General features: G+C 43.9%; 1 protein-coding gene across 1 annotated transcript in view; it reads right to left on the reverse strand.

The window, feature by feature from the left end:
* NFATC2 (nuclear factor of activated T cells 2) overlaps positions 1-18,729 on the reverse strand; it is an 89,277-nt gene that overhangs the window by 36,803 nt on the left and 33,745 nt on the right. Inside the window, exon 6 of the mRNA XM_050907182.1 lies at positions 10,352-10,492. Within this exon, the coding sequence (XP_050763139.1) occupies positions 10,352-10,492 (141 nt within the window). The remainder of the gene's footprint in view (positions 1-10,351; positions 10,493-18,729) is intronic.

The following is an 18,729-nucleotide window of genomic DNA, read 5'->3' on the forward strand; positions in this document are numbered from 1 at the left end:
GTGCTCTGCAAGTTGCATTCAGCGCTGGGCTGTCCTGACACCAATACGCGCCAGCCAGAGCACTGGAGGGATGTCCTTGTACACGTGTGGATGACATGGGAACTTGGTGCCAGGTCCACGTGTGTGGTGTGTCTCAAATTCTACCTCCACTATGGGGAATTCAATCTGCACCTCTGAAAAGAGCAGTAGTTCCACTAAAGATGATAAAATATTTTTGGATTTAGACCCTGAGGTCTTACCAGCCATGGCTGCCTCATGCAATATTTTTACTGTTGTGGTTCCCGGCTCATTTAATGGTTTGTCTTAGTTGGCAAGTCTTTAACACCACAGGTCAGTGAAATGTTCAGGAAATAGAGATTTTTGTGCTGCTTCAGGGCTATGAGACTTAGCATTAAACCCTGATGAGAGATCTGATTGTGTCAGCACTCTTTGGAGGAATGAATGAGTTGTTGGAAGAAAGTAATTCTACCCTCTCTAACCCAAACTGTGATCATACCAAAAGTCTTGCTTCAAACTTTGGGGAAAATCAAAATGTCAGTCTGCATTAGGAACATTTTGGGTGATTCTCTGCAGCCCCTTATAGGGCTTTTTTTAATTAGCCAATTAAAGGTTTTCTGAACCAGTTACAGCCTTTACACATTATTCACGATCCCTTACTCATGACTTTGGGGTCAGTAACTAGCAGAGAAACAAACTTACTGCTTTATTTGAACAAGCATGACTGATGGACTGAGAGGTTCAGGAAATTTTCTTTGCAGTTCTCTCCAGTTGAAGACTAAGTATACTATTGTGCCAATTCTGTATGTGATTCTGTGCCTGCATGTGATTTTATGCTTGAAAATGTACATTGCTTTTCAGTCAAGCATTACACAAATTACTCAATGAACAACCTGTTACCTTCTTCCCAGGCAGCAAACCCTACTAGTTCCCCCAAAAAACTGACCCTGGTAGCTAGTGGGACAGCTGCTCCAACTACACGTTTCTGCAGAATTCCCTTTGGGCTTGCAATGAGTCCTCCCTATTCACTGTGTTTCTTGGAAGGTCTTCCAAAAAAGCACAACGATTATCTCTGTCAGCTTTTATCAGTAAATGACAGGCATCTCTGGAAAACAGTCAAGGTTTTTTAGAGCCATCCCAAGAACAAAGTAAACAACAATGAATGCTTTGCAGCAGAACAGACACCACTTCTGGGATGCAGAAACCTTACGGGTAGGGGAACACACATAAAGTCTCTGCTGCTCTTTTTAGGGATGAATTCTGATTTCAGCTGGGAAGTTATTCTGCTTCATGTCAGTGCAAGTTTGCTCAGCATCTGGTCCTAAGCAGTTGTCTCCTTCTAAGCTTTTACTTCAGAATAGTTTTCAAACTTTAGAGCAAACACAGCATGAATGAATTTAAAACTCAAAAAACAGAGCTATTAAATTTTTCACTGAGCTTGATTTCCATGGATTTCTTTTTCTTTCTGAAGCGAGACTGCCCACTGCAGTTAATGAAGCTCTGTTTATGATGAGCTGAGGCCAGTGCCTTCATTTCACTGAGGACATAAGTTTGAGTCACCAAGGCCAAAGATACAAGTCAAGGTCTGGGAGGTAAAAGGCCAATGGATTAGTCATCCACCATCCAGCCCAGCCCCAAATCTGACATTTTGCACAGTGAGAACAAGTCTAGAGGACATTTCTCCCCATCTATTGTTGAGGAATTCAGTTCACACTAAAATAAAACATAAATACAGTAGTTGAGTAGTGAAGCAGCAGGGGCAGTCTGTCATTCCAGAGCTCTTCCAAATGATTCCTCATGCCAATTCATCAAAATAGATTTGTTGGTTTTTTAAGATTATACGTGTGTTTGTGTGTGTGTGTATAAATTATTAAACAAAAGCTCCTCTCAAAATAAAACCACTGGGAACCTCCATGTAATAAAATGAGTCACACCAGGATGCGATGACTAAGTGGGAGAATAGGGAATTCCACTCCCCATGCCAGCTTTCTACATGATCAATTTTCTGTCAACAGGTGATGGGAGCTTGTCTCTCTGCCTTTTGTTTATTCCAAGAATTATTATTATTTTTTAATATTCTCTTTAAACAATTAAGATTCAAAGCTGAATAATCAGGACCAGGCACACTTCCACTAGGCGCCCCCATAGTAAACAGTGAGCCAGGGAATCCAGGCCAGTAGTGGCTGCCTGTGTTAATAAGGATTTACCAGCTGTAAAATTCCAAAATCTTGTGTCATACGGGGAAACCTTCCAAAACACTGGATTCCACCCTGTCTCGCTGAGTCTCTAACAGCTATGGCAACTCCGTTTCTGCAGCCACACTCTTTTGCATTTTTGTGTGTGTGATCCTTAGATTTTTTCCTGTTTTCAAGTGTTTTTCTGGGATCCCCAGTTTAATGTCTGACAATTGCCACGCGGGATTACAAGAACACCTGGGGCAGGCAGCACATTTCAGCCAGGGGGTGAACCTATGGGCAGAAAGGTTTAGCTGGGTTTTCAGCAGCTATAATAGCAAGGAAAAGCAGAAGGCATCCCATTTACCCTGAAACCTTCTAATTTGCACAGCAAAAAAGGGCAAACTCTAATCCTCCTGATTAATACTTGTTACTCTTCAGTGTTCACAAATGGTGGGATTTGCTGAGATACCTTCCTCTTTTGCTTAGAAAGAACAAACAAAACAAACTCAAAGAGAACAAAAGCTCCCAGATCCTCCCCAGTTCTGACATCTTTTTGCAGAGAGAAGTACCAAATTGGCCCTGTGCTCCACTTTGCTGCTGCCCTACTTTGGTGCACTGCAAGGCATGAGGAGGGGAGATCAACGTGGAAGGTGATCGCCTTTAGCTAATGCAAAAATCAGGTGGGCCTCCCGACAGAGACATCTGTAATTTATTCCCCTCGTTCATCCCATTGCTCTGCAGGTTTAGAGTGGAGAAGATATGCATCCAGCTTTAAATGCTGGACTCCAGCCACAGACTGCGTGGAGCAGAGAAAGTGCTCTTTCTAAACTATCAAGAAAATAGCAAGATAGCAAATTTATTTCATATACTCTCTGTAGAACCTCACATGTTGCAAACAAATTGAATCATTTAAGATTACAGTACCACTCTCAGTTTTGCTAACTCTGTAACTATTCCCAGATATTTGTGCTTTTTTCCTTAGCCTTTCCCATTAAAAAAACCAAACCATAATTTGGGTTCTCTTCCCCAGATGCTGGGCTTTTGTCTCAGGTTAAGATGCCTTAAAAATCCACATTGTAATGCATGTTCAGCAGTGGATTGCGTCTGTGACTGAGTTATGATCCTATTTCTAAGATACATTCCATTCCTCTCAAGAAATTCATTGAGAGAACTGGAGCTTGGAGCTTGCATTAAATATTTGAAGTTGTTTACTGGGGTCAAATAGCAAACATCTCTTTTGGATGGATCCAGGAAAAAATTGGAAGTTTTTAAAAAAATTTTTGGTGTCTTTTTTATCTTTAATTTGCCCGAGAAAATTGCATCATTAATTTTGCATCATTAAGTTCAAAGAGATAATTGTTGAAAATAGTTTGCTATTTTTTGCATTCACCAGGAGTTTTTTGATCATTCATGAAACTGTCAGACTACTAACAGGCATTTAGTTCCCTGTTTGGGGCACAGTGAGAAATTTCAGACTTGACACAGCAGAAAAGGGGAACATTGTTGTAGACAGTCTTATCATTTCCTTTCACATGTCCCACAAAGGACCATGATCCTCAGCCCTGGTTCCTCACTATCATCAAAACCAATACAGAAGCCACCTTCTATTCACATTATACATGCCATAATGCCATCCCATCACAGTTTTCTATAGTGAATTGTCCTGGCCAGAAGACTGTTTCATGTTTCAAGTAATTTGGCTGATTTTGAGCAGATCTGTATCAACTTATATAATTACAACACATATGGGCTGTAAAAGGCTGTATGCCTTTACTGCATAGAAAAGCACTTGCAATAGTGGCTTTACTTACGCTAAAACGTCAGCCAGTATGTGCCTTGGGATTCATGGGTCTGTGGCAACATTTACGGTGGACTCAGCCTCCCCAGGAGCTTTGGCTCAAAGTAGAACATCAACCCTTTTAACTCCTTGCTTCTCAAGGCTGCCCCACTCTTCCCATTGTCGCCTGGCAGTATAGAGCCGTTCATTGCTCCAGAACTGATTGCTGAGGACTCCCACACCCCATTAACAAAGGATTCACCCCATTTCACTGAACTCTCTGGCTGCTTTTCATAAGCAAGTCCCATGCCCAAACACCCAGAAGTATTGAGCTCTTGCTGCAGCTGCAGGCCAGAAGGGAGTGATGTAAGAAACTATAAATTCTTAATTTTCTATATTTTTTTAATCTATTGTGCATTTTAACTATATCTAAATATATATTTAACAAATCATCGCTATTGCCAGCTATAAGTTGTGAATATAAAACCTTTCTAGGGAGCTGCAATTTCCTTTTAACTTTTGCAGGGAGAGGTACAGGAAGACTGATAGCATCATTGGGTCCAACTTCTTGTGCTTTATAAACAAGAGTTCTTGTAGAAAGTGGAAATTCCAAAACCAGAAAGCGCTGCTGTGCTTATTTGCTAGCTTGTGATGCAGCAGGAATACTGAAAAGTGCAAGTTTGAGAGCAAAATCACTCTAGAGCCTGCTTGTTTGCTTCTAAAAGTGAAAGTAATATGTTTTGAAGAAATGAAATGATTTGCCCAGAGTTAAAATAAAGCACGTCTGCAATGAGAGATGTACAGAAGAGCTGGAAATCAGAGGGACACTGTGAAGTAGTACAGCTATCATCAGAATAGTTACTAACATTATTGTTATTCCAGTGATAGGCAAGCAGATTGCAAGGGATGTAAATGAATATATTGGGATAAAACAGATACATGTGGCCATGGGTGCTTCTGAGCACACAAGCCACTGCAGTTAGCATAGCTGGATGCGCCATGAGAGCCCATCTCCTACAGCAATCCCCAACAGACAGCAACACATAAATATACACCCAAGAAGCAGAGAGCCACCAGCCTCAAAGCGGATGGGCACAGGTTGGATGCCTGATGCACACCTCAAGCAGCGTGATACTGTTCCTGCTGTGCATGAAGGCATGAATGCTACTGCCGTACCTGAAGCAACAAACTCTGTGAATCGTATTTCAGATATTTTAGTAAAGCTGCCAGGTGTGCCAAAGGGGGTACAGGATGGAGCCAGAGGAGGTACAAGATGGAACAAGAGGGAGGGAAGACGAAGGACTTGTGGGTCTTGGTATCCTGGCACTGGCACAGGCTCCATGGTTTGTTTCTAGGGTATGGAGGCACGTGCCTCCATTCAGACACAGCATTTTGGGCACCATGCAGATGAAAGCCTCAACTCGCCACTGACACACTGAACACAATGGTCCTGATCCTGCCCTGTGGTGAGCTCTCCTGAAACCAGTAGACATTCAAGTATGTTCAAGCTCACCTGCTCTAGCTATTAGCGTCCTAAGAAACCACTGTCACGAAAAGATCACTGACATGACAGACATGCAGAAACTCAAGGGAAAAAGAAACTAGAACTCCATTGCTTGAATCTAGAGCTGGAAAGATTTATTTTTGTCAAATGGACTTTGAGCATCCATGCTTCAGGACCTTGGCAGCTGCATCAGTTCAAAGGGCAAAGAGAGCACCACCTCCTCGCTTTACACTGCATGGCCAAACTGAAAGATTTACGGTGGATCTACTCCAAAGATGTACGCTTTCTGTTTGGGTTGTTCCTCCACCACCCACATTGTCCTAGCGATGATTCATGATGTCCATGTGGCCACCACAAGAGTTTGGCAGAGGAAAGTACAGTCCATTTGCACTTTTCTCCCAGAGAAACACGAAACTCCTCTATCACTCACAGCAGAGCAGCAGTAACCAGTACACAAATGGGAGTAAACACAATGCAACCAACAACATCTGACTTGCAAATTATTAAATGACAATTAAAACAAATGAAAGGGGGAATTCCAAACCTTTTCTTTTTTTAACTGCATTGTAAGGTCTGGGCCCCAAGCGAACTCTAACACCCTTGACCTTTAGCATATTCCAAATCCTTGATAGCCGTAAGACTGCTTTTCAAGCTCTCTCTTCCAGATCAAAATTAAAAGAATACATGCGCTTCAAAAAATTCTATCTGTACAATCCGATCTAGTTGTTTCCCTTGACCTATTTTTATTTAGCTGGGCTCAGTTATGTGTCTCTGAGTTCAGATCTTAAAACTCCTTCAGCCAAACTCTGCTTTTGTGTGCCGGACTGACTGTACCAAATTCATGAGTTCCCCTGGCTTACAGCAGCTACAGATTACAATCTTTCATCAGGAAGAGATAACCTTAGAAAGAACTCAAAACTATAATGCTTGCATGTTGGTAAACCTTATCATTAAGAAAATGAATGCTATTTTTGCATCAGCATTTCAAAAGCAAGTACTTTATCCCCTTGCTCACAAACAGAGCACTGAGCTCCAGCCCCTTCAGTTCGCTTCCTGCTGCCATTTCCTGTCGCAAGCCTAAAATGAGAGACTTTTACAGACTTCTTACTGGCGAGCTCAATGCAATAGTTTGTAGTTCATGTAATACAAGGCAGTTATTTTCATAATCACATCCCAGCATAATTTGGGGAATATTCTTTATTTTCCAGGTATTTCTAGGGAAAAATATACATATCTGTAGTGCTGTGCAACAGAGAAATAAAACCTGTTCATTACTGTTCTTAGAAGCATGTTGTACTTCAGTCACAAATACGAACAGTTCTAGGTTCCTCTGCATTGCTAATAGTGAGTGAAGAATTGCCTACAAGATCCAGAGGAAACTGAAATAGGTTTTGAGTGTCTGCCTGAGGGATAAAACCTAATTTACAATCGTGAGCCCCAACAGCAGTTTCCTCAGTTTCTTAAGCCATGCCGACTGCCACCTTCTCAGCACCCGCTTCATTGCAGACACTGATCCAGACCCCAGATTCAAGGTGCACCCAGATTTTGGAGTCTATGAAACAATTAACGGGAGAATACCACACTGCACAAAGATAACTGCACAAAGGTTTTTGGGGAAAAGAGAATCTTGCTACTCTCATCTTAAACACTAGACAAACGAATCAAGTCAAGGAGCTCTGCGGAGTACGGCACGCCGAAAGCTATTAGATAGTTATCTGCACTACTGTTCTCACCCTTGTCGTTACTAGTAGAGCTAAAACTGGTGGCAAGAGTGGGAAATCGAATACCACTTGCTAGCACAGGCAAAGCTTGTGAGCTGTTAAAATGAAACTCAAAGAAAACCATGTTTCCCCTCCGAGCTTGGTGCATCTTCCTGCCCTCACAAAGGTGCGATTCTTTCACAGGCTCCCCGGGGCAGCGTCGCGCTCTGGAAGAGGGCGCAACAATGACAGGGTCACGCCAGCGATGCACTATCCACCCACCGGGATGTTTATTGTGGCTTACTTTGCTTCTGAGCAGCTTATCAGCGCTTTTTGCAAGGTGCTGTGCAGATCAGATCTGCAGCGAACGAGCTCCCCGAGGCGAGCGCAGGATCCACCTCCTCCTTCCACCTAGTGACATTTCTAATTGGTAAATTGGGCTGCAGAACTGGGCCTTTTTGTTCTGTGTTCATGCAGCCTAATGCAACAACGACTAAGCGTGGACATGGTAATGAGAATTAAAATTGTCTACAGTGTATAATGAGGGAAGCTGAAAGTCACAGGTGCATAAGATCCTAGTTTTCAGGCAGGCCAGGACACTCATTAAGCTCTGACAATCAAGCACAAAGGCTTAATTCTCAATCTACTGCAGTCAGCCAGAGTCAGATCAGCTCCTGCATGATTTGCATATCCAGCTGAGCTCCTTAACCTTCCTCACCTTAAGATATACCTATTAAAGAAAGCAATCTTCACTTAAAAGCACATCAGGGCATATCTGTAAGAGGCATCACTGCATTATAAAACAGTGCATGGATACACAGAGAACAAGCTCACCTTCAGCACAGAGCAGAGTCCCCCAGATAACCCACTGCAAACAGACTTCTGATTCAGACCAAAGATTTGACTCTGGGCCTCCCATCCTCTAAACTCCCCCTCTGCCAATCATTTATTCAAAGTCCAGCAGACTGAGACTGCCTGCAGAGGCCGAGGGGCGGTGGGGGAGGCAGGATATGGAACACCAGCATGCAAATCCCTGCTCCAGACTGGGCACTGCCGCTGGGATAAGTCATGCCTCTCCACTACCAGGAGGTAAAAAAAGAAGAAAAAAAAAAAATGCAGTTTCCCCAGCAGTGAAGAAAAGCTTTAGATTTAGTGTGGAAAATGTTGTTGTTCTTTTTACTTTCTAACATCTATTCCAGCCAGAGCCTTCTCTGCTCTTATATGGAAATAGGGGCAGGGCGTTTTGGATGTTTCCTCGAAATGGCATTAAGAGCTACCTCCTTTTAGTGTATCATCTCCTTTAGTTACTGCAAAACATTCTTGGGACAGGTACCGTCGCGGGCTGCCAAGCATGTTCCCATGCACCTTCATGATTCGCTGACATCGACGGAACAGTGGCAGCACAGTGGGAAGGAATTAATACACGGGCTTAAAAGGAAATACTGGGTGCCAAGAAAATTGCTCTGACTGCACAGGCTCATCTGAACCTTCACAGTTCAGAGGCCCAGAGCCTTTCATTCTTGCTGTAAAATAGCATGGCTTGCTGGTGGTGTGGGAAGAAACTGGGACCCACAGCATGCTTTTTTTCCCCCCACGTCATCAGCTGATGCCCACATACACTAATTTTTGGCTCAATTATTACTTTTTGCCAAAGGCATTACCCCATAAATCATGCACATGCTGTTCACTTGGGCGATGTCATTTCTTATATCCCTTGCAAGTCACTGGATATATTGCTTAAGCTGCCTCTACCTTAGTTTACCGACAGAAAATTTAGGAGCAACGTGTTTTCTTAACAGCGCAAAGGGAACACAAAGTGTATATAAAACAGGCTGACACTTTTTTCATACTGCAGAGTCCTTTGTCTCGCTGAAATCAACAGGAGAAAAGGATGGCAGAGTCTGGCCCTTCGTATTTGCAAAGTGCTTTTTTGATCCCTGGACATTGTTATTATCCTTGCAGAGCACACTTTTTAGAATACAAAAATCAAGCCTAATGAAGGGTAAGTTAAACAAGTCCAGACCATTTACAAAGAAACAAATGTGCCTTTGCAAAAGCCTTAGAAAATCCAATAAAATACACTTACTGCTTAGTGAGGTGAGATGAAATGCCTGCATGCGTATGATATTAGAAAAGAAACAATTCAGCTCTGAAAAAACAGGTAACTGACTACAGCAGAATGCATTTGTTTGCGTTTCCTCCTGTAAACAAGAAAACCTGGATTTCTGCTGCCCACATTAACCATTAGATCATGCTAAGCATATTTTGTGGGGTCAGGTATTCTTTGAGTTAGAAATCAACTGATGTTTATTATAGCATGCCATTATGAAAACACAATACAGAGAGCTCAGGCAGTAAAGGTGATGCTAGGCAACTAAATACTCCCAGTAACCACTCTTTATTCCTACTATTTATTTATAACCAGTCAGGGCTTGGGACCATCTTGTACTGGCTCTGTGCAAGTCAAGCAAACAAGTAGACAAGATGAAAAGAAAAGAGAGAGAATCTACAATCTGTCACTCATTCCCCCTTCATGGTTGCTCAAGAGCTAGCAAGATTACCTGAAAACTTTGGCAAAACATGTTTTAAAAGAAGCAGCTCTACTGGGAAAAAAGTGGCATTGGGCTGTAACGGGGCTTTTCTCTTTGAATTGAATTTGATTTGGTTTGCTACACTCTGAGCCTAAATAAAAATATCTGAAAAAATATGGAAGATGTATTCTTGTATCTCAGTATGTGTATAAAAATAATTTTACTTTGATATAAAAATACACATTACGTACATTTTCCCCCACAGACTCCTAAAGGGAAGAAAATGCAATCTTTGCCTGTATCACATCAATAAAAAATGTTCATTTCAATTATGATTTCTACAGTAGCGTTCACTAAACATGAGATTGAACAAGCATAGAGGAACATGTAACGGTCATCCCATTTCTTTGATAACATATCCTGTTCCTGCTGATTCCCAGTATCTGTATTCTTGTGAACTAATAACACAAATATTTGCTCCCAAGTCTAATTTTACTCATATGGCTAAGTCAAGTGATTTGGTTTTACTTACATGAACTTGAATGGGATTACTCACTCGAGTAGAGTTACTCATGAGCACAAATCTTGGGATGAGACCATGAGACACAACAGCACTACAGATTTGCCGTATCCCGTTAGGGAAAGTTAGAAAAAAACTGCCTTACCTGATGTTTTCTCTGTGAACACCACCTTGGACTCTGCTGTGAAATTTTGTCCAGTCAGGATCATCTGTTGTCCTCCATAAACGAGGCAGCTATCAATATCTTGTCTTTCAACCATTGGAAGTTCATGAGCAGACCTTTGGGCTGTGGACAAATTGCAGACATGAATGAAACCAACTCTGTTTTACCAGGACTTTCCAAATCTTCTCAGAACTATCCACAGATCGATCTTGTCATCGTTACCATCCGTTGACTGCCAAAGCAGCTTCTCCAGCGTGCTAAATTTAGGTTTGAGAGGGAAAAATAAACTTACTCAAGGCATTTTATTTGGAAACATTCAGGAGCTGGCTGCAGCGTTTCAGCTGTGCTGGCCTTACTCCTTGTCCTTGAGAAAGGACAGCTTGGATGAATGAGCTGGAACTTGCCCATGTCTGTTTCCAAATAAATGGCCAAATTTTCAAGTGCAGGCACACTACAGCCCTGGAGCCCAAAAATTCCACCTGCAGAGAGGATTCCACTGAATAACACTGAATTCCTTCAGAAAAAACAATTAAAATAAACCTCTTCTAGCAAAGCCCACTGCCTCCTACAGAACAGGGACTATGCTGGGCCTGGAAAAGTCCGTTTGCCAACAAAAGCACCGTCTCCATGTGCAGGCACCAAGCCTTGTGCACACAACAAGAGGGGCAATCAGAAAGCCGTGTTCGTGTCGGTGAGCAGGAGGGGTCACAATGGGACTCTGCTGCAGCCTGGGCCTTTTGCAGGCATGCTTTGCAGAGGCCTGAACATCTGAGGAGCAGGGCCCTGTGTTGCAGACTGAGTTTGATTATAAAAGGCAAGGAAAGAAAAGGTAGGGTGGAATCCAGATGGGCATGTACGTGATCAAGGATTTCTAAGGTCTTTACTGTTCTTGGACACGAACTTGGAGCGTGACTTTGGCAAGTTATTTGCTCTTTCCCCAGCCAGAAAACCAGGATAGCACCATCTCTCCACCTACTTTTCTCTCATCCCATTAAAACAGCCATTTGCATGATCAGAAAAGCTTCGGAGAATCCTGGTCACCATTCCTGCAAGCTCATTCCAACTGTTTGCTAACAAGTGGCAGGAGCTAAGAAAGTGAAGATGCGAGAATTGTTCCCTACAACGCAGACAGCTGGAAAATATCATGAGTTTCCCTGTGACCAGACCAGGTGGGCAGCAGTTTGGGTCTGGTGAACTGCGAGTTCATGACCTGCACTCAAACTCCTCCAGATTCATCCACCCCAACTGGAAAGGCCTCTAGAGGATGCCGCTCATCTATTTAACAGCTGCCTTGGCTGGATTTTAACTTTCTCTGACAAAGAGCCTGCTCCCAAGGGACCCTGAGCACTTGTGTCTTCCCTTCACTGAACACCGTTTGCTGCTGAGCCAAAAATAAGGAAATATTATCCTATATGTTCAGCGCTAGCCCTCCACTCGCACACAGACAAGGCTGTGCTTTCTGTGACCTGGTCCTGGCACCCTTTTACTGCTGCGCAACCTTCAGAAAGTCGAAAACCCAACAGCTCTTGGCCATGGTGAGAGCTGTACAAATTCTCTCACCACATGAAGAAAATGCTAGAATACTTGGTGGGAAAACACAAGCATTAAACCTTTCAGACAGGTGTCTGTAGAAGTGGGGAGCAACTTTTGTAGCAAGGACAAGCTCAGCTGAACCCTTTCTGCCAGTCATGACACAGTTTTTGATCTTGTTAAAAATATAGCTAATTCAATATTTATAACTTTCTTGTGCCATTTGAGAGGCATTTTTTAAAATGTATTTAAAACAACCTTATGACTCATTGTTCCCTTCAAATATATAACAACAGCTGGGCTAAGATACTGCCAATTAAGAATATATATTCAGATTATTTTCACAGAAGCTGCTAATTTCTTTCACATGGCTGTATGATTAATTCCTTTCCCCAAATACTCAAATTTTTGATGAGTTCATAATTGGATTTATCACAAAGACAGATTTGTAACCTCAAAGGCTTAAAAGTAAATAATAATAATCAAAAACATGTCTACAATAGTCAAGAGAAAATGTATTTAAGCTTTGCCCTGGACACTGTTTATTCCTATTCAATCCCCGAATTTCAATTCCAGAGCATCCCAAATCATCAAAATTCCAGATTAACCTACATCTCCTTCAGACTTCAGTGTGTTAATAGAGAGCTTTGTACCTGACATCCCACAGATCAGTGATTCTCAAGGCTTTTTCAGGACAAGGAAGGACAAATTTTAGCCTGGAAATAACCGTCTGACTCATCTTAATTACATTTGGATCTCAGCAAGCTGGAAATCGCTGCTGAAGACCAAGCCTCTGTCCAACTTCCATAGAGCACAGTGTTTGTGTACGCTGCGACCTACCAGGGAGCCGGGGAGGACAGCTGGTTCACTGGGAATGTGCATCCCGGCTCTTAGGAAATGCCAAAAACCCTTCTGCCATCCTCAGCCGAGCTAGGGTGGCCTCAGCAGTGCTGCCTGGAAGCCTGCGATGGGCAGAGGTGTGCTGCAGGTACCCCGATGCAGCTCCGTGCTGCCACAGCCCATGGCCAGCGGCAGCCAGGCTGATGCAGGGCTGTGTTCTGGCATGGCTACAGCATGAGCAGGCTACGGGCATCTCCAAAACTGCTTTTGCCCTGACCCAAATTTGGTCACACCTGGAGATGTACAAAACCCATGTGTGCTTTATATGTGCTGCAGAATAATACCATTTGGAAGTGTTTCAGTTGAGTTTCTCAACGCAGATACCGTGCTAAAGGGAAAGGTGGAGGAATACAGGTACCTACTGAGCGCCAGGTTTCCTCTGCCCCATTTTGCCTGCACTCTTCTCCTCCCACTAGGTGGTTTGCAAACCCTTTTCTAAAAAAAACACTTTTCATTTTCCAAGATCATCTTTTTTTTTACCCAGGCCTATAAGAAGGTTTCACCCCATTCCCCATTTCCACCAGTAAGGAGGCTCAAGGTTCAGTGTGGAGCTGCCTCAATAGGATTACTTTTTTTTCCTCTGCAAGAAATATTAATTGCCAATAAATCCCCTTCCTCTAAGGCTCATGATGGGTGGACTGCATGCAATAATTTCACACTATTCCTTCTCTTCCCCCAGGGGCTGGCACTTCATAAAGTGACCTACAGCTACTGGAGTTTATGAGCTTTGAATAAACAAGACGCTGTTGATTTAACCAGTTGGGGTGTTTACTTTCAATAGCAACAGTTACTGACATAAGGCAGCAAAGCAAATGCTATAGAAATACTCACACTTGGCCTGAAGCAGTGTGTCAACCTATTAACAGGGGACATTATTTTTTTATTTTATTTGACTGTCTGCAAATCAAGATGTCATGGATACATGGTGCCAAGAAATACAATGCACGCAGTGACACAAGAGAGAAAGGGAGCTGCTGTCTCGGAGCGCTGCACCACCTCCAGTGAGCGTCAGCCTGGGAGGGAAGCAGCCCCTGCCCGCAGTGCCCGGCAGGCCCGCTGCTGCCCACAGCCCACCCAGGCTCACGTGCACCCACAGCAGGGGCACAGGGCATTGAGCCTTTATCCCCTTCCCTATGCCAGCAGGTGGAAGAAAGGTTAAGATGGCCTAAACCTCTGGGCCAGCAGGCTGAATGCTTCGCGTGGGATGCACAAGGCTGGAGGCTGACCCTAAGGAGGAGTGCCACGGCAGGGCAAAGGTGTTTCTTGCTTCCCCACCTGCTCGCAGCATCCATAACTGTTCCTTTTTCAGCAGAGAGGCTATTTGGTTTCTAGGAAAAAAAAGGGATATTTTGAGACAACTGATTACCTGGATAAGTCTGTTGCAGCTCCAGATCTCCCCCAGGAGAGTGTTGCCCATTGCTGCTAGCAGGTTCCAAGTGACAATGTCAGTTGTATTCCCTAACATGCTCCTTAGGTAATCCCAGCTCCACCTGAGACCCCCTTTCCCTCCACGCCGCCCAGCTCTCATCAGCGCTCCTCCTGCACACAACTCCTGGGACGAGCAGTTCTAGCCCTGCCTGAGCATCGTGTTTCCTTCCACCGGCTTGGAGGGCTTCCAAGAGCTGCCTTGTCTTGCCCAAAAGCTGACTCGTTTTATGAGGAGTCTTAACTGAAGCTAAATATCTCTTAACAGCCTCCGGAGAGGAACTGTCTCGGCAATCTCTCTCCCTGCATGTGCAATAAGAACGAGGGCTGGAGCGGGTAATATATGCAAAGCAAAAACACTAATGAGATCCGCCTCTCGGGAGGCACAGGCTTGTGAACTCTGTGTAGAGCAGTGCGTTGGTCTGACCGACACTTCCAGAGTGGAGATACTCTATGGCCTCCATGTATCAGCGCATTATCTCAGTGCCTTCTTCTGCAGAGTGGCTGGAGGCCTCCATGCAAACCTCTGTGTAAAGAGAGGCCAAAGAATAGCTGCTAAAGTGAAATCTGCTCCACGTCATCTTTCTGACACCTGCAACACTGGATCCAGAGCTTACGTTTACCTGTTGTCCCCACAGCTGACCAGAGTTCAGGAGAGATCTTAGCCTGGGCGATCACAAGGAGCAGGATTGAGGCTCACCTGCAGCTCAGTGAGGACAAAGCTAGCATTACCTCTAATTACCTCTAACTGCCATCACAAGCCAAGTAAACCAAACAATGTGGCTACTTAAAGAGGTGGGGTCACAACTTGCACCCCCAGTGCAGCAGTCTCCCCAGGCGAAATGTCCAGGTCCCTCTCTGGACCCCTCCTGTCCTTACCCTGCCCAGGGCAGCCCCAGGTCACCCCAGCTTGCTGGAAGCCTTCAAGCCGTGAGTCACCACTCCTGACATGTCTTTCCAAACCCCCAAAGGCTCTTGGCTCCAGCCACTGATTTCTGTTGGATTTGAGAAAAGCAGATAGAGCTGGGTGTCTGGTGCTAAAAAAAATCCCGAACCCTAGAAGCAATAGCAGAGGCATAATTTGTTGTGGGATCAATTCTTCCACCTCAGTGCAAACCTCAATGAGCCAAAGTAAATATTTCATTCCTCCTTTCACACTGTGTTTATTTACCACGAGCTGCCTGTGGTAGGACTGATAGGAGCAGAGCTCCTGTGCTCAATGCTTATCCAACGCATTAACGTCCCGAGAGACTTTGATCCCATCCATCACATGCTGAAGCACCCTGAGCTCTCTGGTGGGAGAAGAGGCAAAGGCTGGGGAGCTGGCTCTGCTGACTGAATTACAAAATGAGCCAAACCCGGCGAAGTCCTTCGTAACTAGGGGAAAGGTAAAAGCGGCAGGGGGAAGCACGACCACCGACTCAATTCAAGACCGAAGAAACTTGCCCCCCCCGTAAGGAGCATGCATGCTAATCTACACCGCAAGCAGAGTTAATTTAAATATGACTGACCAGTAATGAATGAAATGTTTATCACTAGCCAATGAGTGTAAACTTAGGCATGTTTTTACTAATTGTTACTAATTAGATAACTGGATATAAACCCTGTAATTTTTGTATGCAGCATGCACGTTAGGTGGAGTGATCCCCCATGCATCCAGCGCTGCAATAAAGAGAATACCTGCTTCTTAATGCTACCTTGGTGTTAAGAGGTTTATTCCCGATTTCGGTGACAGTTTTTGGCAGTATGGGAGCCAGGGGAGGACCAAGGGCAGGAGACATCTCTAGCAGGCAAGTACACATCAGTAAGGCACCCTAGAGAGCAGCAATCTTCTAGTTGGAGGGATGGGATGAATTACCTCCTGAGAGGCGTATGGGGCAGTGGAAGGCTTAAGTGAAATCAAGTAAATAAAGCAAATTTCCAACCCTCATGATTAGATGGGAAACCTTAAAAATGTGATCTAAATGCTATGAAAAGAAGAACCCAGTATGAATGACAACAGTTTCCAATTTGTTGCCAGCAAGACTTAATCAGCAGTTTGTGCAGAGCCATCCAAGAAAAAAGCACCAAAAATAGAGGGCTTTTCTCCACCTCCTTCTCTGCACATAATTTATTTTATGATGTCCCTGTGAAGGAGGAGTGACAAGCACTGATGGCAGCAGTGTCAGATAAGTATGATACTTTCTATGAACTGCAGCCAGCTCACCAAACCAGCGTGTGATTAATGACAGGAAAACCATGGCCTCGGTTCACTTCTCTGTCGATCATCTCTGTGGGTATGCACAGCATTTCCCTTTAATCCCTGGTGGAGGAGATCTGCTGAGCTTAAATTATGCTCAGAAATCCATGCTCTGCGTAATACGCTGGGGCGCTTGCTTTTACCAACAGCAGTGTTGCAAAGACAAAAAGTAAACAGGAGTTTATCCTCATAGCAAGGCTTGCAGCCTGCAAAAAGGACAGGCATTTACTTCTGACTCAGACTTTCCAGACTGAAATCTTTTGGTTACACATTAAAAGCGGCAAATGTTGTCAGAATTAACTTTTAAATTCTGTGCTTTAGGGGAGAAAAATTTCAATTTAGAAAAAGCACCAGTTTTTGTGTCAGCTGTTTTTATGGCAAACTATGTGACTGTCATGAAGTTGAAATGAAAGGGGGGAAAAATCTCTTTAATTCAACTGCTACTCTCACAATAATCATAGTTATGGTTAAACTTGCAAACGGGTATCTCCCAAGTGCAAAGAGACCACTTGTTTCTGCTTGTTTATCTCAATAAACTAGGGCTCCTTCTTGCCTGCCATTGTATTCCAACCAGCACAGCTCCTGGCCGAGGAAAAGCACTCGCTGGTTTGCCAAGACAACATTCTTTTACATGACTAGCTCTTTCCTCTGTAGTTATTAATGTGTCACATATCATAGGCTCAGATTGTCTAATATTATGGGAAAATCTACTAGAAAGAGAGAAAAATAAAGGAAACTTCCAGGGAAATTGATTAAAGGGAAATAAGATATTTGACCCAATTTAGTGGAACAAAATATGGTCAATAATAGAAACTATTTAAATTCCTCAGATGGACACACAGTTCTTTAGCAATAAGTTTTGTTTGTTTTGTTTTTTTACCACCTCGGAATGTCTATTATAAGAACAAGATTTTAGACTCCTTCTCTCGTGCCAAGTACAATCGTTTGCATTTTAAGGGATTCATGAGCACAGCTTAGTATCAGCAAACATGGACTATACCAAACAAGAACTGTGAGACACTTCGGGAAGGTTTGACCAGGATCCATTAGAATAAAAACTGTGACACAGTGTGGATGATACTCCTAAGCCTTACACTCACATCTTGCAGACACTTGGATAAAGCAGGTTTTGGTTGCTGACAGCATGGAGTAAAACAAGCTGCCTCGCAGGTGCTTATGTGGCTACTCTGAACTCCCTTCAATACTGCTCCTTCTCTGCTCCATGGATGCTTCAGCCGAGGAGTAGAAACACAACTCCAGAGATCAATCACTCACCGGGAAATGAGTTTCAGCTCATAGTGAAAGGTAAATCAAAGCAAATGAATAGAACTAATGTTACAGAAACTGTCTTAACAGTTTGAAAATAATGACCAGGTCTGCAAATAGCAAACCCCTCCATGGGCGATTCACCGAGTGGCTTGTTGTTATTAGGGCTGTATTTGAAGGGACAAGTTAACTCAGTAACCCTTCACGCCTGCGATTTCACCACCTTCTGCAATAGCAGCTCTGTGATAGCCCTGCCTGGCGCAGCAAGAGCTCACCTACATGAGCTGGCTTATGCCTACGCCTAAAGCACAGACCTGCACAAGCAGGGATGGACATTCAGGCATGCACAACTGCAGTACGAATAACAGCACTGAGGTTTGCAGAGGTGCACAGGCAGGGAGCTGGGCCAAGCAGCACGCTGCTGCATGGATCCATTGGCTGTGGATCCCGGGGACATCTCAACGTAGCACCTGTGGGGCTTGCTGCCATTTCATGGACTCAGTGTGGAGCAACACCCAGGAGAAGGGATTTTTCTCACCTTTCCAGCACCACACCTACAAGACAGTGGCTTTTTATCCCTAAGTAAGTGATGGCCTGTTGCTACGATTATCAGAGGGCTTTCAAATGCCTTTGCCTCCTCAGTGGCTTCAGAACGAATCAACAGGCAACACGAGAAAAAAGCTGCAAGCTGCTGAATGTGCAGGCTTGTCTGGATATGAGGTCCAATTTGAGGCATAACTGATCATTTAACAACATATCACCTCCTTGGTCCTCCCGCACAGCTGCCTGGGGAGGAACTTGCTCCGGATGATGCTTTGAACCTGTGAAATCCCCTCCTAAAACCTGTCAAGTGCTGAATGTGACACAGATGAGGTGGAACCAAATCGCCCCATGAAAAGCAGATACTTCACAGTTCTTGCTTCATTGCAGCTAATGATCTGCTGACACCGGTGGGAGTTTTTAGCCGGGATCGGCTTCTGCTGAGGAGAGCACTCAGCTA

Source organism: Gymnogyps californianus, chromosome 17 (assembly GCF_018139145.2).
Source record: "Gymnogyps californianus isolate 813 chromosome 17, ASM1813914v2, whole genome shotgun sequence".
NCBI lineage: Eukaryota > Metazoa > Chordata > Aves > Accipitriformes > Cathartidae > Gymnogyps > Gymnogyps californianus.